Below are 24,468 nucleotides of genomic sequence, written 5' to 3'. Positions count from 1 at the left end.
TTCGTCAGACATTTTGGTCAAATACGGACTTTAGTAACTACTGGTGGAAGGATAAAAGGTCAGAAAAATTGGGTGAAGGTGAGACCTGGCCCATGTAATGCAGTAAATTTAACTGAGGAATTCTAAAATGGCCTAACAGACCAGCTGAGAGCAAACCTGATGTAGCAAATGCCAAAATTGTACTGCACAGAGCAAGACAAGCAAGCTGGAGGAAAGGGGCCCAAGGACCAACCACCTCACCACCAGCTACCCGCACAAGGGGGTAAGATCTTTACAGCCAGTGAGGAGGTGTCTCATCAGGGAGGTGGAATTAAGCTTTCGGTCCATTCCTGGTCCTCACCCAGGCTGAAAGCTGAGCCGGTATGCATGTGAGCAGCTTCAAAAGGAAGTAATTTACCTTAGGCACACAATCAGTGAAGGAATTTCTACCGATTAAAAGAAAATTGGAGCTGTGCAGAACTGGCCAAGTCTCCAGATGTTCATGGAGCTTTGTACAGTGTATCTGTGGGGTTTTCCAAATTCCAAAACAATTGCATAAAATGAGTAAGAGACTAGTTTGGGGTCATTTTCAGAGTGGGAAAAGGAAACACCATGTTTCAAAACCCCTCTCCTATGAAACACAGATGCTAGTGCTTACAAACTGTGAGTGGGACTGACACAAGAAGACAAAGAAGGAGAGAAGGAAAAAGCTTGTTGGAGTGATCACACAAACTGCTCTTTCCTTCCCCTCTGCTCCCTAAATCCCTCTTCCTAGATCCTTCCTGCAGCTTTGCAGTTGTTCTAAATCTTAAGAAAAGTCTCAAGAGTTTTACAGTCTTTTGCAATGCATCCATGCCACAGGAGAATATTCATTCCTTCTGCAATGTATTTACAGGCTGCGTAAATCTGGTCCTATTCTATTGGTAATGGTTTCTTGTAATTTACTCAAATTCTCATTTAAAAAACCCCCACAGGTTGCTTTTTTGGACAATGGATTCAAAGTTTTCATGAATTCCTACATCAGTTGTGCTTCATAGACCTTAGTACGTACAATGCAGTAGCCAGTTGTGCACTAGATTCCAAGAACATGGTGTCAAATAAAGTATTGTATCAGAAGTCAAAACAACTTAATAAATACCTCCAATATGACTCAGCCCACCCCAAATTAGGGCTTGTCTGAAAAGGAAAGTTTTATGGCACAGTGACTGTGGAAAAAAACCCTGTTCCCCTGGAGTAACTTTGGAAATTTAGAATAGAGTTACAGAGCTTCTACATCGGAATTTATACCATATAATCTACAGCAGAATAACAATTTATGCTAACTCCCATGTGAGTTGTCTACTGTGTAGACAGGCGAATTCAGGTGAAATTCTCTGCAAACCTTGAGTTTCAGAGCAACTGTAAGAAGTTACAACCTGTTTACCTGGGAGTAGACATTAGGAGGGCTGACAAGAGAAGTGATCACCCTGGCAGCCCTCAGGACGTTATAGGGTCTCCAAGGGGATCTCTCCCAGCTGAGCTTGGCAAGTTGCAACAGGGGTGCTGCCTGAGGGACTCTGCTGGGCTACAAGTAAGCTTGAAAGTGTTTCTGCTTTTTCTACCAGGAGCCACTGTGGCTGGCCACAGGAAGGTGAACTGGGGAGAGCTGCTGGTCTATAGCAGATGGCCATATCTGAGGCTGTCTGCCCAAAAACATTCCCCCCACCTTGTTTCTGTGTGATGGGGCAGGCAGCCACGAAGGCTCTAACAGGCACCTGTTTGGCAGAAAGTCCCTCTTGTGCTGGTTTATCCCAGTGCTAACCTTGATGGCACAGCAGTTTGTCTAGATGTCACCATGTGAACATCCAAGACTAAAAAAACTCCACATTTACATGGTGTATCTCAAAGCCAAACCTCTTTCACATGCTCTCCTCCTTATTCAGATAATTTTTTTTGACACAAAGGAGAAAGAAGAAAGGTTTTCCTTGTGTAGTGTATGTATTCTTAAGCTTGCTGGTTTTAGCGGTGCTTGTGCTCTATGCATTAGCCATGACACTTTAAAAAATGAGAGTTGCACTCACAATTACTTCTGCTACCAAGGGCTTGGTAGCATATCATTGTTCATATGTTCAAGCTCCCAAAGTAGTGGTAGGAATTCTGCCTGCAACCAAAAGATAGAATACTGCATTCCCTTTCTTTCTGCAATGTGAAAGAAATAGGCTGGTATCTGCAAGATTTGATTCTCCTTTGCTGCGTTCCTTGTGCTGTTACTTACCGTAGGGTCAGTGCAAAACTATGAAAAAGAAATATCTCCAAAACCTCAACACTTTATACCTGCCTTGCACGTATAAAGTAAAGGGCTGGAAAACTATCTAGAGCAGGGCTGTTTTCATCTGCACTGATGTCTCAGTGAGTGGCTGTTTCAGGATGTGTTTAGCAAAGGAACGGCTGAGGAGAGACCGTACACAAGTTTGCCACACACTTCCCCAGGGGCTTGCCTGTCCGCAGCGGAACTCTGCAGGTACGTGTTCTTTAGCAACACCTGCCTCGGGCAGTACCTCCCGCCGGCTGGCGGAGCTTTGCACGGCCGTGTGCTGCCGAGCACGGGAGCGGAGCCTCCCCCACACCGGGGCGAGTCCCCGCTCCCCTTCCACCGCCCGCACTCCTTTCACTCACACGCGGGTTCCCGTGCCACGAGCAGCCGGACAGACGTTCCCGGGGCCGCCGCGGGAGTAGCACCGGCGGCAGCGGCGGGACGGGACGGGACGGGACGGGACGGGGGGCGCTGCCCTCGCTTCGGCCGGGGCGGGGCGGGGGCGCGGCTGAGCGCGGCGCAGGGAGCGGCCGGGCCCCGGCTCCGCCTCTGCTCCTGCCCCGCCTGGACGGGACGGGGCGGCCCCGGGCAGGAGCGTGCGGCGGCGGGAGCCTTCCTTGTCCTCCTCCTTCTTCTCCTCCTCCTCCTCCTCGTCACCCCCTCCCCCGGCGGCTATGCGCTGCCGGGACCGCCCGGCCGAGCGGCGCTGAGGGGGCGGGCGGACAAAGGCTGCGGGCTGGTGCCGGCGCTGGGGCGCGATGGAGCGGCGCGGCGGCTGAGGCGGCTCGGTGGGGCCGAGCCGGGACGGGCCGGGCGGCAGCGGCACATGGTGCGCGGCTGGGGCCCGGTGCTGCGACCCGCGGGCGGGCCGAGGGGCCACCATGGACAGCTTCTTGGCGGAGGTGAGCGCGGGCCGTTGGGATCTCCCTCCTTCTCCTCCAAAGTGGGGCCACTTTTGTGGTGCAGGATACCGGCAGCAAAGCTGCAGGGGAGCTCACGGAAAATGTCGCGTGTGCGTTCCTTCGAGGGCTTCGGTTTGCAGGTATTTGCAGGAGCAGCCCCTCGGGGAGCGGGAGGCAGGGAGGGAGCTGTGCCCCCCAAAATTCCCGGCCTCTCCGAGGCGGAACTCGCGGCCTCCGAGCTGGAGCGGTGCTGCCGCAGCCACTGAGTGCCCGCAGCCGGGCAGGCGCTCGGCGCTAATTGGGACTTACTAGAGCGGCAGTGGATGGAGACGCCGGTGCCGCGGCTCTGCCCCCACAGCCCTTCGTCCACCGGCGGCACCTCCCGCCCCGGGCGAAGCGGGGAGCTGTGGGCGCCCGTGCGGTCCCTGCCCCGCTCCCTGCTGCCGGCGGCGTGGCAGCCTCCGAAACTGCGCCTGGGGGTTCCTCCTCGGGGGTTCCCTGCGTGAAACCCGGGGAGCGCGCTTTGTCCGCCTCGCACGGGCATGAGAGGCTTCAAACGAGGGAGGTTTCAGAAGCAGGGCTGCCGTTGGGCACTCTTTTCTTAGGATCTCTTTATTAAGTGTGTGTTAGTAAGTACAGACGAAATCTTCTGATACAAAATGCGAAGTAAGGAGGCAGAAGTCTTGAAAGTTTTTTGAGCTTTACCGTTGTCTTGTGGATCTTGGCGACTTCAGCGTGTCGGGTGAGGAAACCAAATCAAAGGCTCCTTGCTACTAACTATTTGCTAAACGTGGTATTTGCTAGAAGTCTGAACTTGGGTCCTCTTCTGGTCCAAGTTAGCTGAATTTTATACAACAATATTTTACCGGATCAGTTCAGCCCGCCTGATGTCGACACAGCCTTATGAACATAAGGTGTCCGGGATCAATGGCTTCTGTGTGTCTGTGTTGTGCCTGTAGGTTGCTGGCAGAGCCCGCGTCTGGCTTGTGACTTCTGGTGACTGCCTGCACGCTTGCTTTAATTGCACCTCTTGCCGAAGCAGTTGCACTGTCAGGGCTGTAAATATAGGCCAGGCATCTGTTTTACAGAGCTGTGATTAAGCTGCAAAACTGTCCTTTGCCCTCATGAAATAACGTCCCTCGTGTTCTCAGGGCTGCTGTTGATGCTTCCACAAGAAAAATAGGTGATCTGTTTACTGAAATAATAATTAGTCAAATAAAAGAAGGTCATACACTTTACTGCTTGTTGGCTTTTCATTTGTCAGACAACAAAAGTTCTGTCAAGTGCAATAAGAAGGAAGAAATACAGGATTAGCTTTGAAAAAGTGTGAGTTAAGTGGTAATGTTACTTTTTTTTTTCTTCCCTGTAGAGGATATAGCCCTCACCTTTCAAAACCTTGCAAGCCATGAGCAATATGGTAATATTAGCCTAGCCTTGCAAAATTAGTCTGAAGAGTCATTTGCACCAACACAAAGTACTGTAGCATGCCCTACATAAAGGTGAAGAAGAGTTTTCATGGTTTTGACTCCCCTATTAGCCAAAATTACTTGCTCCAGGGAGAATGCAGGTAAATTTTGCCAGTCTGTGTTACCATTTCAGCATGTATTTATGTTAATTTGTGGTTGCTGCATGTGGACTTTGATCTTTCTTAAGAACTTTGACTCCCTTTCAACATGTTGGTATTACTTTAAAAGATCTGTAAATATAGCACCTTGACTTTAATCTGCATCCAAAGTCCCACCCATAAGTATAAACATTTTCCTTTCCTCACACCAGAGCAGAGCATATGTAAATGGCATATGGGGAACGTGAGGCACAATAGCAGAAATGCACTGGGCTTGACCCAGCTACTACAGAAGAAATGTCTGTTGAAGGCACTGGATTGAGCCACTAGGTAATTTAATTTGTGTGAGGCAGACATCCTGCAGCTGCTCTTTACAAAAACATTTGCTGACTTATCTGAGGGAACTACTGTTCTTGTTAAAATAAGTTCTAGTGTGTGGAAGAAAGAGGAAGCTGGATAAAAGGCACAGGTAAAAAGGTAAAAAGCCCAGTCTGCTCTGCTGTGGTTTATTAGCAGTGTAAGTCTGCTGATATAATTGTATTTTGGGAGAAAAGCTGGTAGTGAGAAGGGTATATACTGGCACTTCACAGGGGTCCTCAGTGTGAGCAAGAAGCCCCTGTTCACAGCTCTGGAGGCAGGAGTGTCTTTTAATCTGGCTGTTGCAGAAAAATATTGAACAACATAAAGGTCTTATAGGAAAAAAACCCCTGCATTATTATAGATGCTAATTGTAACCTGTTTTCAGTATAGTGTGATGCTCACTGGAACAAACTGAGGCAACTGAGTAAAACACCTCTGGAGTGCAGGAATGTGTGTTGCAGGGGAGGTTGGAACTTGCTACCTTAAGTGAGGTGTGGGATAACGCCAAGCTCCTGCCAATTACCTGGTGCTGCCATCATCTATGACTTAACAGCTTTTTGATTCCTCCATCTTGCTGCCCAGTTTCTTTTCTTTACTATTTCTTAGTACTCTTAGCTTTTATTACAGGACAACAAGTTGTCATACTTTTCTCCAGGGAGCCTTGATTTCCATCCCTGTCCCAATTTTCTAACTCAACCAATTATAAAAAAACCATGGCTCTAAGTAAAGAATTAAGCCGGAAGAGTTTGCCCTGGAACTTACTCCCCAAAATGCTGAAAGATACTAAAGTGATAACAAAATTGCATTCTGAATACAAAGGAAAAGTGTTTTCTGAGGCTTTTAAAAAAGGCTGTTGATTGGTCTGTACTACATTACAGTCTTTGAAGAAAGGTTGGTGGTAGAATTTTAACTTTTTCAGTATATATACATAGTCATATTTGCATATCTTAAGTATTAAAACCTGTAGAAATCCTTGAGATCCATATACAGAAATACAAGTATAGATATGTGCAATAGAGCCATTTGGCTATGCTGTTCAAAACAGCCTGAAAAAATTGTTCCCATATGTTTTACCAACAGCTAGGGTGCTCACAGGGAAGCAGTTTCCTCTGATAGTTGAGGTCAGACTTTCCCAGTGAGAATGCATCCCTGCTAAAAGGGGATGTATCCATCAGGGAAGGAGGAGAGTAATTTCCAGATGACAAGGAAGACAAGGAAATTTTGTACAAAAAAGGTAGGAGAGGGAAGCTCATACTGCCTTTTCAGCATCTGAAGTTCCCAAGCAGTGCTTATCAGGGAAGCAGGGGAAGTGGATGCAGAAGTCAATTTTATCTTCCTCCTCTTATGTAGTGAGTCACTTTACCCAATACATATGGTGTGTTGGACTGAACCATGGTTGCTGTCCATGTCACAGGAGGACTCTGGCATTTGCTGGCCCAGCTGAGGTCAGAAAGGGCTTGAGGTTGGGAGGAATTTCTGTAGGTCATCTTGTCCAAACCTGCCCTCTGAGCTCATGCTCAGCTCCTGGGGAGTTTGCAGCACAGTGTGCGTAGTGGTGGCTGCAGGGATTGTTTGGGCTTAGCTGCTGCCAAACTTAAAAGACAAAGGATTTCCCCTGCCCCATAATTTCCACAACTGGAGGAGAAAAACTGTCTCCTGCCTTCTGTCTAGCATGTCTGGGTAGCTGATGTGGAAGGAGATAATTATAAAGGCATCACCATCATAGAAGCTAATGTTCCTCCAGTGCTGCACAGGTGTTTATTTGGAACTGCAGGGTGGCCTCCTTTTAGGCACAGCAGATATTATGTGTCTGGCATGCTCTTATTTTTAGGAATACCATTGGTACCTCGAGTTCAGGAGGGTTTCCTTCATTTCTGCTTTCCACAGTTGCACGTTTCCTCTTTTAAGGAAAGGGCTCCCAGTATGTGTCCTGAAGAAGCAGGTGTTAAACTTCACTCTGTTGAAAGGATATGGGTCAGAAATTTGAACTTAGCTTCAGGGAGCTGTCAGAGGAGGTATCTGCTTGAACCTGGAAGCCCTTATTTCAGTTATGCAGCTTGCAGAAAACTTTTCCTTGGTGCTCCCTTGCAACATCTGGAAGAACACAGCCTTACAGCACTGAGTCCTTTGAGGGCTTTACCGTCTCCTGCAACCGAGTGGCTTTGTGTCGGGGTTTGACCTATCTGGATGCCAGGCACTCACCAAAGCCACTTGTTCTCTGCAGCTGGACAGGGGAGAGAAAATACAGCAAAGAGTTCATGGGTTGAGATAAGGGCTGGGAGAGATCACTCACCAAATACCGTCACAAGCAAAACAGACTTGAATTGGGGATATTAATTGAATTTAGTACCAACAAAATCGGAGCAGGGTAATGAGAAGGAAAATAAATCTTAAAAACACCTTCCCCCACTATTCCCTCCTTCCTAAGCTCTACCTTCTACCCTCCATCAGTGCAGGGAAACAGGGAGTGGGGGTTATGGTCAGTTCATCACAGATCGTTCTGCTGCTGCTGAGGGAGAGGAGTCCTTCCTCCACCCCAGCATGGGCCTCCCACGGGTTCACAGCTTCCGCTCAGACATCCACCTGCTCTGGCATGGGTGTCTTCCATATTCTCACTCCGCTTTTCTCTGGCTGCAGTTACATCTGCCTAATAACTTTTTACTTTTTTCTTCTTAAATATGTTATCACAGAGGTGTTTCCACCATTTCTGATGGGCCCAGCCTTAGCCAGCGGCTGGCATTGGCTCTGCTGGACATGGAGGAAGCTTCTAGCAGCTTCTCACAGAAGCCACCCTGGTAGCCCCCCCACCACCAGAAACTGACCATGCAAACCCAATACACCTTGGCACTTGCAAGGTTATTCTCTTAAAGAGAAAATCTGGTGATGCCACTAAATACCTGTATTGATATACATGGGTTCTGGCTGTGCTGTGCAGCAATAGTGTACCTGTTTAGGACAACCTTGGATGTCTCCCCAGTTTTCATCTAGAAGTGTTTTAATGATAGCACAAGCACAGGTCTGATGTTCCAGCTTTTTGGTGTTAGTGTAAGCTGTGTAGCTTATACCAGCAAAGTTGCCCTTCAACTGGTGGGGCAAAATCAGCATCCCATGAGCAATGGCATAAAAGGTTCTGTTTCTGGAGAGCTTCTGAGTGCCAAATCCATGCCAAGCAGAAACAGTGACTCTCTTGGCTGTTGATGTTGGCTGTGTTCTGCAAAGTTTCTGAGCTGTGACTTCTTCTCAGATTTAGGTTTTTTAAAAGCTGATGGTTGTTTCGTCGACTGTTATTTTTAGTTTAATTAGAGTGCATTACATTTTGAATAGAAAATGTTTCAAGAGAACACAGGAGTACCTTGCTAAGTCAGAAAGAAAAGAAAGTTTTTGCAAGTTTATTTCTCCAAGTTGGAAAACACATTCAGCTCATCAGTAACACATCATTGTAACTGCCCACTACACGTACTTCACATGTGCCTTTCATAAGACAAATCTGTGCAACTGAAGCATAGTTGTTGTCGCTGGGCTGGAGCCTAGCAACCCTGCTGGCACGACACATATTGCAAAATGACACAAGAATTCTCTTAAAGCTGCAAAATACATAAGTATTGAAGTTGGCAATAGAGGCTCTACATTGTGCAGGGTCTGCCCATGTTTTTTTTGATATGTTCAACCAGACTTCAACCAGGGGATAACTGTGAAACCCACCGTTACAGAAAACTTGGCTGTTTCTGAGTCTGGTTTTTTTTTACTTTCTAGTGACACCTCACTGAAATGTTACTTCTTTTTTGGTCTTTTCCCTAACTGTATGTTTGTGTTAGCACTTTGTGTGTAAGCTATTTTGCTCTAACAAGATCTTCTTCTTTGTGTGTTTTTATTTGGAGAGCACTGTGTATGGGTAATACTGAAGGTTGCAAACCTCTTCAGCTCCTTTTTGGTTTCAGAGCTGTTGCACAGCCTGCTGCCTGGTAAAAGGGAATTGTGTTTGAAAGCATGGCCAGTCCCAACTAATTCTGAAGCTGAGTGGCATGGGCTTTTACCAGAAATGCTCCACATTTTTATCCATGATTCTCTCTGGCAGGAGAGGACTGTATTGTGGGAGAGAGGGAAGCAAAAAGGAAGGGTAGCTTGAGATTTCTGTGTCACATGGAGAGTTAAGTGTGCTGGTCCAAAGAGTAACCTGAGAAACCCATCAACCCTTCAGTGCTCTTGTTGCCCCAGTGCGCCTCAAAAGATAGAATAAAAAGTTTGGGGCCCCTTGTCAATAATTATGCATGGTTGTACCATGTTGGGCTTCTTTGGTGGTGATCTTGAGTTTTGGCCTGGTAAGACCAATATAGTCTCATTAATCTGTTTTTTGGCTTTAGAAGATAGCTGGAGGAAAACTGGTAGGTCCCTGGCTCTGTATGCAGGTGCATATGTGTGAATATTTGTATACAGTGTCACTGTGTTTGCACAGAAAAATCCAGACCTGACCCCTAGCAAGTGAATAATGTGCCTCCTTTTTATTTTTTTTTTTAATTTCAATATGGATAGTGAATACTGATGCAACTTCAAAAAAATTTCTAGCAAGACAAATGTCTTTTTGTGTTTCTTGGGTGGGTGCAGACCTGGTGGAAGGTGCAGCAGCCTCCAGCAAGGGGCAGAAGCAGCAGCTCCACCCCTTGAATGTCCAGTGTTTTGATTGTGTGCCCATCACAGTTCTGGAGGAAAGCGTGTCCTCTGGGTAGTTTTATCTCACCAACCTTTTTGGCTGTGGGGCCAGTATTTTTCCTTAGTGAATCACCATCCCAAACTGTGGTCAGAGCCAGGAACATAGTTTTGGGTGGAGCACCAGTAGAAGAGCAGGAGGTAAAAAGTCACTTTAAATTAAGGCTTCAGATGAGGGGGGCAAAAAAAAAAGAATTACCAACCTTAAGTCACTAATTGTGGCAACTTTACAAGTTTTGGGATGCTACCTCAAAACTTGCCAGATTGATTATGACTTCAGGCATGTATCAGAGGATCATGGCTTAGGATCATCTCATTTCTCTTGACTTTACTGATATTTATCATTATGAGACATTTTAAAGCATTACTGAGACATAAAGGAGGATCGTTTTGTGTTAGGATGACAGCTAAGGGCAAATTACTGTGTTTTAGGTATTATTGGTTCATATTTTGCATGGTGGCTTTTTTTTTTTTTAATTATTTAGAATTTTCTAAGATATCCTATATCTGAAATCTGAGCGTTATCCATTGGCCATATTTACTGTAATGCAACTTTGTTTTGGACAACACCCCAATTCAGAAAGGTTAAGTGGATTATCCTTTTCTTAAGAAGTCTAAGTAGCTCAAACGCTCCATTCTTTTAAAGACAGAACTTTTCAAAGTAGGATTTCAGAATGGAAATGATATTGAATATGCTCCAGATCTGCCTTGTGAAATAAACTATATTCCTGCCGAAGAAGAAACTACAGCTTTGTTACATGGAAAGTATGAGCATTAAATGGGAAAAATATACCGGGAAAGGTTCATTAGGAGACAATAACGAGTAAAGATTTCCTTGTATTTCTAAAGGTTTCTGTGAGAAGTAGGAAGATGTTGGGGGAGAATATACTGTCCACTCCTAGACTCATTTCTGCCAAATCAGTGATCTGTATTGTCATCTCATCTAGGTCCAAATATCATTTATGCTTGTTCCCGATATCCTCAGCTGGGACAGCCAGCGAAGGGGTGTCTGTCAACTTTTCTGTGGGATGTTGTTCCATGGACACCATAACTGGCCAGACACTTTTCCACTGCAAACCAGTGACTGATTGGGGAAGGCTGCTGAGCTGTTTCAGCTGTAAACATGTCATAACCTCTGCAAGTTTTACTCATAAATACTCGCTCTCTATATAGGTGCTGTTTTCCTTTGTGGCTGAGTGACTCGGTCTAGCCTGTGAAAGCCTTCTTATTTGGTAGAAAGTTTAGAGGTTTGTGTTGCCTTTTTTTTTTTTTCATCAAAATCCCAAACATGAGTGATGTTGGAGTAACCTGATAATACGTTTTTCCTTGTTGAATAGGTTATTAGGGGCAGACACAATTTTGGTTCACATTGGAAGCATGGCCGAACACACTGGGTTGTGTTTGCTTTTACTGGACAAAGTTATTTCCATTTTCTGTAAACTCCTCTGTGGAGGGGTTTAAAACACAATTTCTATATGAGATCATGTAGTTTTTCCTAGTGTGAAATTATTCTTAGGTATTTTTCACCAAGGAGTAGCCACAGTCAGTGGCTGGAAACCCCCCCCCCCAGGAACACTTCAGCCCTTTTAAGGCTTTGAGAAAATGTTTGCAGTTAACCCTGTGTATAGAAGGAAGTCTTCAAAAGTGAAAGGTTCTGGTCACTTGGATGGTTTTCTAAACTTGCACTGAAAATTGAAATGCAGTACACTTTAAGCTGGATTTCTTATATGTCTCAATGACGTTGTCCCCAGTGGGTAAATATGAGCATATTGGAGCAGAGCCTAAATGTGGGAGTTGGTGTAATACTTTTTACTACTTCTAGGATTAATGGCATGCTGAAGGAAAACATTCTGGAGGGTAGACTGTACTCCTGTACCGTCCAGTGCCCTGCCAGACTTCAGAATTGAATAGGGTTCCTGTATTTGTATGTTAATACATTATAGCAAATACATAAATTGCTTCAGTGAGCCATTTTGCCTGGTTTATGGTATCAGACTTTTCTTTCTTTGAAAGTATGTCATCTTCATCTTGTGGCAAGCTTCACTAGAGACTTTTGACTGAATATGAAGCTAAGGTGAATGTTCAAGTAATCAATATTCTTTTTAATCCATCTCTTAGGTGGATTAAATGTTTCTATGATTTTTTTTTTTTTGTTTGTTTTCATTCTGGCTTGTTCCAAATGAAGAAAAGAGGAAGGAAGACAGCAACAGACTTCAGGGGCCAGGCTGTGCCTCCACACCTGATTCTGGTTGACGGCATGCCGAGGGAGAAGGCCTGTGTTGGAGGACTCAGGAAATAAAAGACTAAATGTCCTTTGATGTGTTAGTGTTGCCTTTTCCTATATATTCTTGGGAAGTTATTCATAATCCTTTATTATATGTCAGTGATACAAGAGTGTGCTAATACAAGTCTGTTTTGTTTTGGAGAATGCCCTTGAGGGAGTTGCTGTAAGGACGCACTAGCACAGGAAAGTGTTTGGTTGTTGCTTTTTCCCCTGGGGGCAAAACTATGTTTGCACCCTGAACAAGTTTACCTAAGGGCATTTTATCATGGCACATCTGCCTGTATACTGGGGTTGCCATTAAAAGTACTGAGCATCTTTTGGGTTGTGTTCTCTGTTCTTAACTTCTTGACATGGTAATGCTGGTAGAGTGGCACCCTGCTGCCCAAGCCTGCTGTCATGGTTTCAAAGTCAGGATTGATTCTGGTGCCTGTAGCATAACCTCAGGTGGAGACCTGAGGCTCAAATTGTTGCTGAGTCCCAGCTCCCAGTAACTTCACCTCAAATCCCTTGTTTCACTCTCTCTTACAAACTTTCAAAAGGCTTTAGAAAACTTTTGATGAACTTTCCAGCATCTGGAGAAAAGTAGTTCTGGAGGGCATTTAGAACTGTGAAAGTGGTGCTACTGGCAAAGCCTTGTGTGGTTTTCTTGTTGTGTGCTGCACACGTCTGTTGTCCTTCCTGGTCTTGCTGACAGAAGGGCAGGATTTATCTGGAAAGATTATCATGCCTTCTCTTTTGCATTCAGCCAAACTCCCCTGGTTTTGGGGACAGGAGATAAGAGAAGTTTATTCCTTGTTTTGAAAAAGTATTGATGTTTATAGCATTATCGGAAATAGATTATTTGGTCCTATTTTAGTTACTGTTGTTTAGCGTGACATTAAAATGTTTTCTCAGATGAAGTTAAATATATTTGTTAAGAGAATGGGATTGTTTTTCTTATGAAGTTGTTTACCTTGATGAAAAGTCAATTCCTTTTGTTTAATGTACCCGTCTGGTTTACAGAACCAGCGGAGATGGTTTCTATTTGACCATTTTAGTGGGTCAAAACCCAGCTATGTATCTTGGTTAGGGAATGTTTTTATGTGCTTCAGAAAGGAGCCAAGTTGGCAGGATACTGGAGTTCATGTCAGGATGAGGAGTAGATGATCATTCTGTAGGTCAGACTTCTTGCTTTGTTGGTCATCTTCTTGGATCTCTTCCCCTTATTAAATATAGACTGTGGTTTTGTGATTAGGGTTTATCTCCTCATTACAGCTTTCTGGTGATGGGTATGCTGATTAGGTTTGTTTGGTGTGTCCAATCACTTAGTATATTCCCTGGAAGAAAATAAGAGCAGCATTTACAGCAGGGTTTTGAAGGGTGGCATTTCCTGCTGCTCTTCAGACCGTGTACCAGGAGGAGTATCCGATGAAGTGAGCTCTTTGTTCTTGGAACTCCAGTTGGATTCTGCTATGTGATACTTGATAAGCTATTTCAAGGAATAAACATACGCAGCAACTTTGTGCTAGAAAATGCAATTTGTGCAGCAGCCCTTTTTTTTTCCCCCTGAAATAACATTTCTAATATTTTGCATGCCAAATCTGAGAAGTTTTAACAGTTGATAGATGGGATTTTGGCATAAAGTTGCACAGCGCTTAAAGCAAAAGGTTGATTCTCTATTCGTGTTAGTTTTGAGAATCTCTGTTCCTAATTTCTATTTCTGTCACACCATTTCTGCTGTTATTTTGCTTTGGTAATCCAGTACCTTAAATGACTAGGGCTCTGGTGCAGTAGTAAACTCCCTGGGTTTTTCTTTAACAGAAGCCCATGAAAAAACTGAATTGCAGTGTGATGAAATAGTTGTATTAAACTTTTACTGTGTAGTTACACCTTTGTCAGTAGGATGCCTTTGTACCATGCAGTTAAGGTGATGTCATCAGTAGCTGTTGGAGAACAGAAAGTGGTACCCTATTTTGTGTATTTTCTTGTGAGCATCCAGTTGTCCTTTGTTGTTGGCTTGTTCTTAGCCGTTCTTAGAGTGCAGAGGGAAAACATTGAGTCGTGGGATCCTTTTCCTTCAGATAATGATTCAACAGTTACTATGTTCCAGGTGCTTCTCGAGTCAGGCAAATACAAACTGTAGTTCTGAATTTTGATTTCTTGAACTTGTGTGCCACTTACAGAAACACTCCCTTATATTGCTTGGAACTGTATGATTAAAAGGTACACAATTGCATTATACAGAGAGGCCACAAAAGCTTTGCCGTTTTCCTGGGATTTTTTTTTTTTTTCTGCTGTAAAGCATCAGAGGTTTTGATAGGCAGCATGAGCTGTGACTGTTCAGGAGCACAGGGATGTGTCTCCTGCTCTGCATGTAGGAGGGAGTTGTCCCTCGGCAAGAAGAGTGGGTGCATATGAATCAGTGGCTAAATTGAAGGGACAAAAAGGGCTTAAGGCAGCAAAGGTCCAGACAACTGCAGCAACAGATCACAGGTCATGCTCTTGCAGGGATGGCCCCAGGCACTCCTGGAGAGGCAGAAGAGAGGAGACTGAGCAGGAGCAGATGCTTTAGCAGGATAGCTTCTCAAAGGGGTGTTCTTGTTGGATGGGACAACAGTGACTGAAAGGTACTGCTTTAAAATGCATGAATTAAGCTTTTTTTGGCTTTGCAATTCCTGTCAAAGTTGAAGAATAATCTTAAATTGATGTTGTCTGGCCAGCTGGAGGTTTTCTACCTGTAGGTTTTGAGTGTGTATTTGCTGGTTAGGTGTCTGATATTATAGAACCATAGAATATCCTAAGTTGGAAGGGACCCACACGAATCATCAAAATCCCGGCCCTGCGCAGGACCACCCAAAGAATCACACCATGTGCCTGCGCTAGTCATCAGAGAGATCAGTGTCTGCCCCTTTGCTTCTCCTTGTGAGGAAGTTGTAGACTGCTGTAAGGTCTCCCCTCAGTTTCCTTTTCTCCAGGCTGAACAAGCCAAGTGACCTCAGCCACTTCTTGTATGGCTCCCACTCTGGAGCCTTCACCGTCTTCGTTGCCATCCTTTGGATGACCTCTAATAGCTTTATACCTTTTTTATATTGTGGTGCCCAAAACTGCACACAGTATTCAAGGTGAGGTCGCACCAGTGCAGAGTAGTGAGGTCGCACCAGTGCATCCCCTCCCTCAACCGGCTGGTGATGTTTTGCCTGATGCCCCTCAGGACACGGTTGGCCCTCCTGGCTGCCAGGGCACTGCTGACTCATTCAATTTGCCATCGAACCAGACCCCAAGGTCCTTTCCCACCTTGCTGCTCTCCAGCATCTCGTTCCCCAGTCTGTACGAACATCCAGGGCTGCCCCATCCCAGGTACAGAATCCAGCACTTGCCCTTGTTAAATTTACATGATTGCTGATTGCCCAACCCTCTAATATGTCTAGGTCTCTCTGCAGGGCCTCTCTGCCTTTGAGATAGTCAACAGTTACTCCCTTTATAAATGCCCACACTTTGGAAAGTCTTGCATTTTATAGTGGTCTTTTTAAGTATCTTTTTTTTTTTTAGTGGTATTGAACAGTGATGTGGTTCTGGATAGTTTCATTTAGGTTTATTGGAGAAGTCTGGGGTTATTCTTGAGAAAGCTGCAGTAGCGTATGTCATAAGAAATAGGACTCTGGCATTTGTTAGTACTGCTTCATGGGTGGCAAAAATTATTGTAGTAAAATTTGCCCTTTTTAGTTTTATTGACACTGAAGTTCCTACTTGGTATAACCATGATCATTTTCTCTGCTAATTTTGTTCCAGACACTATACCAGAGTAATTAATAGTCAGCAAGTGGCTCTTTCTCTCTGGAACTCCAGTTAGGGTACTACCACTTGTTCTTCAGGAAACAGCTGGATTTTTATCAGATCTTTGTAACTTAGAAGAGGGAAAAATTTTGAGAGATGGCATCTCTGTCACATGGCAAGTGCTTTGCTGCTGAGGCTGCTGGAGGTAGTCTGTGCTTGGGACCATTGGGAAGTTTGCTCTTTACCACTTCACTTGTGGAAGGGTCTGAGACCACCTGGAAGCTAAGATGCTACTTGTATGTGCTTGAAAAGGCTGTGCTAGTAAGCTCAAAGGTGTGTGTGTATATATATATATATATATATATATATAAGCTGCTGCTTCATTTGTGGGTGTGTATCTTTATTTAGCTTCCTGATATTTTATTGTACTCCAACCGCAACGCTCTGACTCTTGCTTCCTTTCCCTGTATACCAATGAGGAGGAAAAGGGTGGGGGAAAATAATACCTTGTATTGTTTGCTAGTCTAGATCTAAACATGATATATGTGCCTTCTATTAACCTGTTGTTCCTTGCTAAGGCTGGTGTTACCTAATGTTCTTGTGTATTGCACATGGGGTTTTTTCCCATTCCTTAAATTTAAGTGATCTGGTGTACCTCTTATGTCTGCCTAGGAGGAAATATATGACAATGAGTTGTTTCAAAATTATTTAAAAGCAAAAAAATGTGATTGGTTTGCATATCTGCTCTCTCTTTCCAACTTTTGTAGTTGGAATTAACTGAGGCAGTAAAAAAAAAAAAAATTGCTGTTTGTTTGTTTATTTTTCAGTGTCCTGGGAATTTTGTTTGACAGCTCAAAAGCCATACTGAGCAAGAATAACAGAAATGTCTGAATAGCTGAAAGCTTAAATTCGCTGCTGGAAAGGTGGTTTGTTGAGGAGAAAGAAATAAGTTTAGAAGTGGTAACCATTAGTGGCTATAAATAAAGTTACTCATTTAGGCTCTCAGATGGATAAAAGAGAGAGGTTGTTCCAGTTTTTCATCTTTACCATGTGGTAAAAATTAAGGTATGTCATACCCTGTGATTTTTTAGATGGCTTTAAAAATAGCTGCACTTGTGCTGTTTTCTGCTCAAAGGAAGGTTTTTAAGTGTAGTTGCAAAAAACAGTAAAAGCTGTTTGGCCTAGTCTGAAATAAATACATGAGTTTATGAATCATTTCACTTTTAATAAATTGTGTTCCCTGCAGGGCAGCATCTCTATTCTGTCAGTACATTTACAGTTCTGATAAAACACTGAATTTTGTTTTTAACCCATACCTGTGATCATGTGAGCAACATGGAAAAGGTGTAGGAAGGACCTATTGTGTACCTGGTGGGTCAGTGGGTCTTGTGTTTTGAAAAATAAAACCTGGTTTGCAATCTCGTGAAGGAGCAGACTGATTTTCTTTCTTGGGGACAACAGCCATGGCAGTGAGGAGGATGCAACAAACCAGCCTGAAGTAGCAATGCACTGAGACTCCCCTTTGGACTTTGGCAGAGTCCTGAAGACCCCAGAGGCTCTCTAATGGGTTTGGGATCAACTTCAGACAAAAGGCTAGTCTTCCTAGTCTCCAGTGGTGGGATTAACCTTCTTCAGAAGGGCACCATGAGCAGTCTGGATCATTGGGTGTCCTTATTGCATACGGTGCTGACCCCGTAAATTACATTTTTAGTTTAAAAGTCTTTGAGAAGCAGCTATCTTCTATGCTTAGCTGTGTTTTGTCCTAATTAAGTGAAGAACTTGGGTGCTCTGTGGTGAACTTACCACTGGCTGCCGCAAGAGAGGAGCCCCGAAGAGGACATACAAGGACTCCCTGAAACAACATCTCAGCCTTGGCCATATTGATCTTCATAAATGGTCTACTCCGGCCTCTAATTGGGAGGTCTGGAGACACACCATCTATAACGCAGCTGTCTCCTTTGAGAACGCACGCAGGATCACTCTCAAGGAGAAAAGACAATGCAGAAAGAATAGTGTCTTGCCAACACCATCCAAGGAGTCCTTCTGGTGTACTTTTTGCAACTGGACTTCTTATCTCACATTGGCCTCTTTAGCCACCAGCGTGCTTGTAGCAAATGTGGGTAGAGTCCTTCCCAAATCTTCATTCATGAAGCCTAGCCATGATGAATTAACCTCTCTTTGACTTTAGTAGTGCAGAACTAGGATGCTTATCTTTAGACCCAGATTTTTTTCTGCCTTAGTGTTGGCTGACCAAGCGCTGACATGTGTCATGTCCTCTTTCCCCTTTAGTGCCAAGTCCGTTTGTGGACATGTTACACTTCTCAGGCTCCTTTGGAAAATAATAATAAAGATGCAATGCTCTTGGGCTTATCCTGAGTCCGAAGCTTATCACTGAGTGCCCTCCTCATCGTGTCTTTCAGCTCTCTGTGCATTTTGCCCAGCAGCTCTTCCAAGGCTGAGGGTGCTGTTATAAAGGTCTCTCCTGAGCCACAGAGGATGCAGGTGAGCAGACTGTTCTCAGTCTGTGAGTTTTGCTTCTCTTATCAGCAGATGTTGGCAGTTTCCAAACAAGCAGCTGCAATAGCAGCTTCTGACTGGGCAGGAGCAGGAGGTTGCTGGGGAAGCAAAGGTTTGTGGATGGGTAAGTTTAAAGGCACAGGAGAGTTTTAGGGTTTTGGTGATCTGTAGCTAAGCTATGCGATCATGGCTAAAGATAAAGAAACCCAAAACAAGCAGTGGGAGTTAATGCTGAGGCTTGGGTTTCTAAAATTTGATGCCTTGACCTGCATAGTAACAGGTTGTATAATTTTTTTCCATGGAGATTTAGCTCCTGATGTTGTGCTACTTAAAGTAAGTAAAAACATCTTGATTCAGCAAGATTGGTAATCCTAGGATGAATATAAGGTACAGTTTCACCTGAGTTAGAGAAGAGTCATAGTGTGTTTAAGTATTTTCAGAAATACCTTCTTGTATTGCACCTAGCTGGGTGCAAGTCACTTGGCCTCTTACACATCATAGTCCTAGCCTGCTGTGTGAGAGTTAATGAACATCTAGGGAAAGACATCCCTAACCATGACAGGGAAGGTTAAAGGTCTTTAAAGGCCTTTAAAGATCTCTTCCAACTTCAACCAGTGTAGGACTCTGTGAATATTATCCCTGTTGGGACTCAGAAAACCCCCAAAAATCCACTTAGCAGTAACCAGGAAAAAAATTATTAAAATCCAGGATGTAATTACTGCTGATCTTGATACAAATTATATTTACGTAGTAGTGATCCTGGTTCAAGCATAGCTTCTGCAAATCTGCCCTCACACTTACTGAGTTGTGCACAGCGGTGCCCCTCTGCATTGCTGCCATAGCTGCCAGGTGGGTAACAGTGGGTAGCACAGCCCCACGCAAGACCTGCTGCCATGTCACCCTTTACCAGGCAATGCTGGTGTGGCCTCCTCATCCATATCCATGTCCGTCCCATCGGGGACAAAGGCAGGAAGTTTCTGCCACAATTGAGTCTCTATGCTCTTTCCACAGACGTGGCTTTGTTAATGGATGACTTGTCTAACCACCACTTTTTAACCCGTCTCAGGATCATTATATATTGATTTGTACATTGACTGTAGAGCTGCTTTGATTGCAGACATATTCCTGGAAAGCCAGAAATCAGTTTCTTACTTCTACTTAATTTTTTTTAATGAAGCCACCAAGCCATCTCCTTACTGATGCAGGGCATGGCATGTGTTGAGGGCAGAACATTTGCCTCTAGCGGCTTTTGTAGTGAAGATTCACTTTTTGTAGTGAAGACTCAAAAAAGTCCCAAGTTGGAGAAAAGTCCCATGATGCAGAAAATAGACTTAAAGAAAAATTGGATGTTTGTCTTTTCACAAAATGAGCAGGAAGAAACTGCATATGACATTATACATTATTATGTAAAGTAGTAACTGTTTTACAGGGCAAGCAGTGTTCCACACCTGTGGCACAGCATGGTCCCTGTTACTCATACAGCTGCCTCAGGAACAGCAGGTGTGGTTTTGTGTCTGCTCTCGGGGTGATCCATCACCAGTCTATGCTCAGTCTTGAGTATTCGAGAATCAACTTGCTGGGGAAAACTTCTGCTGGAAGCTTTCTTTCGCAAGAGAAGAATCACTGAATGAATCACATCTTTTATTTCTGTAAACTTGTCCATAAATCATTTTTAGACAAAAAATAAATGGATATGATTTTATCTGAGGGAAAGATTTGTACAGCATAAAAAAAGCCAAACAAGCTTCTTGCAAGCTTCTTGGCTGAAGTTGTGTATTACCTCTGGAAGTTGGGCATGTTTGAGAAAGGTCTTAATAGGATCTGGAGGAATAAAAATGGAGCATATGTCTCTTCATACTTCTAGCGACGAGCCTAGATTCTGTAGTTTTCCTGTACAAATGGGATCTTGCTTATGTGAATATGAGGTGTGGATTTAATTCCTAGGAGAAGAAAATATCATGAAAGCATGTGTATGTCTGAAAATAGACACAAAAGTTCTGGTGGTCACATTTGCGCATAAACAAACATGCTCGTGTCTGTTGGAAGATGAAAGGGAGCTGAAAACGTGACCCAAACAATGTTGTGTTGGTGCTCTCTTCGAAGATCTATGTTCTGTGATAAACATGCTGCCAGAATTGAGCTGTGCTTGTCTCATGAGTAAGCAGCTAGAATTATGATGAAATTATAGTCACTTCTTCAAAATAAAGACAAGTTGATACTTGAAACAACGGGGAACTTGTAGGAAGACTGAGCAAGGGGGAAAGTGGTGTCATATGAATGCCGTTGTGGGATTTGAATGATTTAAACTGCATTGCTGCATCTGCCAAAGACTTGCAGCCCTCAAGAAGTAATTCACTCTGCTTTTGCTGTGGTGGTTGTCCAGTTGCAAAACACTACAGGGTTTTCCATTTCCATTATGTTTTTCCTTTTTCCTAGGTAGAGAGGTGTAGTGCATAAAGCTCTTGCTCTCCCTGAGAGCTTGCACCAATGCAAATAAAACCAGATCTACTGCCTGTGCTAAGCAAGGGGCCAAGTTCTGGGTGACTTGGAGGAGGAGGCACATAGTCCCTGTGGCTTGCAATATTTTCCACTGCACACATGAAAATGGTATGGAACTCAGAGGACTCAAAACTGGTTTCCTTACAGGTGAGGAAATCTCTATTCGTCCCTGCAGAATGAAGTATTTTATATGCTGCATCAGGGGTTAAAGATAGTATGTACAGTAAGCAGAAAGTTATTGCTCTATTTCGAGATGATGATTTATGACTTCTTTAAAAAGAAAATTGGTTCTGTTTAGGACCAAGTCTTTTTGACCAGCCAAATAAAAGCTTGGAGAAAGTTGATATGGAGTTGGCAGTGGAGGAATGCATTGCTACTGCAACATTTATTTGGAGTAAAGCGTAAGTGGCTTTTCATGTTTACTACTGTCCTAGAGTTCAGGAGTGCTGCAGAGGCACCAGCTTCAGCAGAACTATCTTGTGAGGTTGAGTTTTCTAGAAATAATGAGCAAGATGTTTCTCAGATGTTTTACCAGTCTGAGATTAGTAGTAACAGACTGGTTTTTTTATTTTTTGAAGAGTAAAAATACAATTTCAGCTAAAGCTGTCTGAATATATTTAGTAACATACCTAAAAAAAAAAAATCTCTTTTTTTGAAATGACACTTCTGAGAGTAATTCAGTAGGCATAAGTACCCCTCCAGGTGACCATATTGGAGCAGTTTTCCCAGAGGAGGTCTGGCCTGAAGAAACACTCATTCATTCTTGAGTGTGGGTCACGTTCACATCAGCTGAAATTAAGCATGTGCTCTTTCTGGCTGAGGAGGCTTTTCTGAATCCTCTTCTGTTCTCCAGTAATTTGCCAAAAATGCTTCTCTTTGCACAATTCCATGCTTCAGCGTTTGTGGAAAAGTTGTTTCTTCAGCAGTGTTTAGGTAATTTTATTTTACCTAAGAATTACTGGAAAAAAAAAAAATAAAAACCCACCCAAACTGAACAAATAGCTGTTTTGTTGACTCACAGCATGGTAATATGAGAAGTGACTTCATTATTAGTATGAAAAGTAGTAAAAGATACTATGGCTGTTTTAGGCAGAGGAAGACATTTAAATTTGTTTTAGACTTGCATTCTTTAGTGCCATAAAAATCTGATTGTAAGTACGATTAAATATGTTTTAATGTGCACTATGTGAAGCAGTCATGGAAAATTCCCAGTTTGAGCTTGTGCAGGCATACTGTGAAGTCCATATACTCTGAGTTTTGTTTGGGTTTTTCTTCTGCTTTTAGGGTTTGATTTTTTTTTACTATTATTTAAGAAAAAGGACCTCGCTCTCTCTGGGAATTGAAGAATCATTAATACTGCATTTTGAGTGCTTTTTAATTTAGGCACCCTTTTAATTTGACTTGAAATTATTGTGCAGTCACATTCTTTATAGGTAATTTAAAGCATCATCCTTGTGATGGAAAGCCTGCAACATCCTCCCAGGTCTCACAGACCGGGGAACTGCACCACACTGTGGAAGCAGATGTTTATGGAATTGTCTGGGCTGATGTTTACAGAAGAGTTGGTTGATGTAATTCATTGCTGAGTAAAATGAACTGCCCTGCAAAGGTTCATGCTGCTGAGTACTCTGACATACTTTCAGAGCTAACTAAGAGAAAAGTCATGGTTCCCTGGGCTTTCGGGTCAATGAGGATTGCTTGTGAAAGCCTGCTGTCCACTGTTTGGATTCATAGCTTCCAAGCATACCTTTTGGGTGGCAGGGTGTGTGTGTGGGGAAGCTGGGAAATACAGAGCAGGGATATGTAAATCTTCTGAAGCAGTTTCCTTATAGAAGAAAAACTTGCTTTTGTCAGACTTAAAGTTGTTGTATGGTCTGTGTACGTTGTCTATCTGTTGCCTGATAGAGGTATCTTTCTACAACTGCCTGTAAGGAGGTTGTAGCCGGGTGGGGTTGGTCTCTTCTCACAAGCAACAAGTTATAGGACAAGAGGAAACAGCCTCAAGTTGCACCAGGGAGGCGATTGAGTCACCATCCTTGGAGGTACTTAAAATAGATGTAGACATGTAGACGTGGCACTTAGGGACATGGTTTAGTGCTCAGTTATCTTAGAGGTCTTTTCCTAAATGATTCTGTCTTAGTCTGTGGGTAATCTGAGGTATTGGGTGATGTATATTGAAATATGTCTACCTCTTGAAGACAAGGTGCCTAGAGTGGAAAGAGAAGCTTGCTTTTGGCTATGCTTTTGCTAGCAGCACAATCCCTTGCCTGTTGGCACATGCTGAGCTCTCCACAAAGATGCTTCACACACCAACACGTCACACCTCTGCTGTCATTTCATTACTTTCAGCACGCTTAAAGTCTGCTCAGTTTTACCTTTCAACGGTGATAGAATGGTCTGGTTTGGACCGAACCTTAAAGATCAGGTAGTTCCAATCTCCCCTCCACGCATCCCCCTTGCCCCCCTCCCCTGGGCAGGTATACTTTCCACTAGACCATGTTGCTCAAAGCCCCATCCAATCCAGCCTTGAACACTTTCAGGGATGGGGCATGAACAGCTTCTCTGGACAACCTGTTCCAGTGTCTCACCACCTTCACAGTGAAGAATTTCTTTCTTATCTAATCTAAACCTGCCCTCTCTCAGTTTAAAGCCATTCCTCCTTGTCCTTTCACTATATGCCCTTGTAAAAAGTCCCTCTCCAGCTTTCTTGTAGGCCCCCTCTAGGTACTAGAAAACCACAAAAAGGTCTCCCCAGAGTCTTCTCTTCTCCATCCTAAACAACCCCAACTCTGTCTGTCTTTATAGGAGAGTTGTCCCATCTCCCCGATCATCTTTGTGGCTCTCCTCTGTCTCATATATCTGTGTCTCAAAGCAGCTGTGTTCCTGACAGGTCTTCCTCTGGTCTCACATCTGTTTTTCTAATCTGGGGAAGCACAGCTTTCCACAGCTGGCACTTGCAGGTTCTTCCAGGCTGGGGGAGATGTGACTGTCAGTCACAGCTGGCAGGTCTTTGTGTGAAGGAAGCAGGATCTCCTCTGTGGTTCAGTTTGGCATCTTGACCCAAGTAGGTCAAGTCGATTAGCATAGAGTGATCTGATCTGATTTCAGACCTGATCCTGGAGAAGTGTGGAGAAAAAAAACCTTCTCCCTCTCTACTGCAATGATGCTTCATTGCTAACTTGAGCTAATCTCCTTGACTAATGAGAAGAGCTGACATGCAAAGGGTTCCCACCTTGATATATGAATGATGCACTTCTGGGAGATTACAGTGTATAATCAAGATCACATGGCTGAGGAGGTCCTTTACCTGCTGAGAGGCATTCAGCTGTTCAACCCTGGTTTTAATATGCTTTTGCACACTGGACACAGTAAACTAGAAGAGAGTCTCAACCCAGATGCATTTCCTTGTACTCCTTGTACATTTATCTCTGGGATAAATGCCTGTTTGTCAGGTGATAATGCTTTGAATTACTTCTGTTTGGTTAAGCTCTTCTAATGGCTTTGTGCCTTAGTTTTGGATTAAATCTTCTACAACCTGCTGCACAGTAAAACATGCATGTGTGCTAAAGAAAAAAAATTACAGAAACAACTTCTCTGTGTTTCTGTCTCTTCT

General features: G+C 43.7%; 1 protein-coding gene across 1 annotated transcript in view; it reads left to right on the top strand.

The window, feature by feature from the left end:
• Positions 1 to 3,068: 3,068 nt before the first annotated feature.
• MYO10 (myosin X) overlaps positions 3,069 to 24,468 on the top strand; it is a 161,385-nt gene continuing 139,985 nt past the window's right edge. Inside the window, exon 1 of the mRNA XM_027663778.1 lies at positions 3,069 to 3,174. Within this exon, the coding sequence (XP_027519579.1) occupies positions 3,154 to 3,174 (21 nt within the window). The 5' untranslated portion in view covers positions 3,069 to 3,153. The remainder of the gene's footprint in view (positions 3,175 to 24,468) is intronic.

The sequence above is a fragment of the Corapipo altera genome, unplaced genomic scaffold, assembly GCF_003945725.1.
Source record: "Corapipo altera isolate COAL_440 unplaced genomic scaffold, ASM394572v1 73, whole genome shotgun sequence".
NCBI lineage: Eukaryota > Metazoa > Chordata > Aves > Passeriformes > Pipridae > Corapipo > Corapipo altera.
The sequence above is the reverse complement of the archived record's forward strand: the minus strand, read 5'-3'. Positions and strand labels throughout refer to the sequence as shown.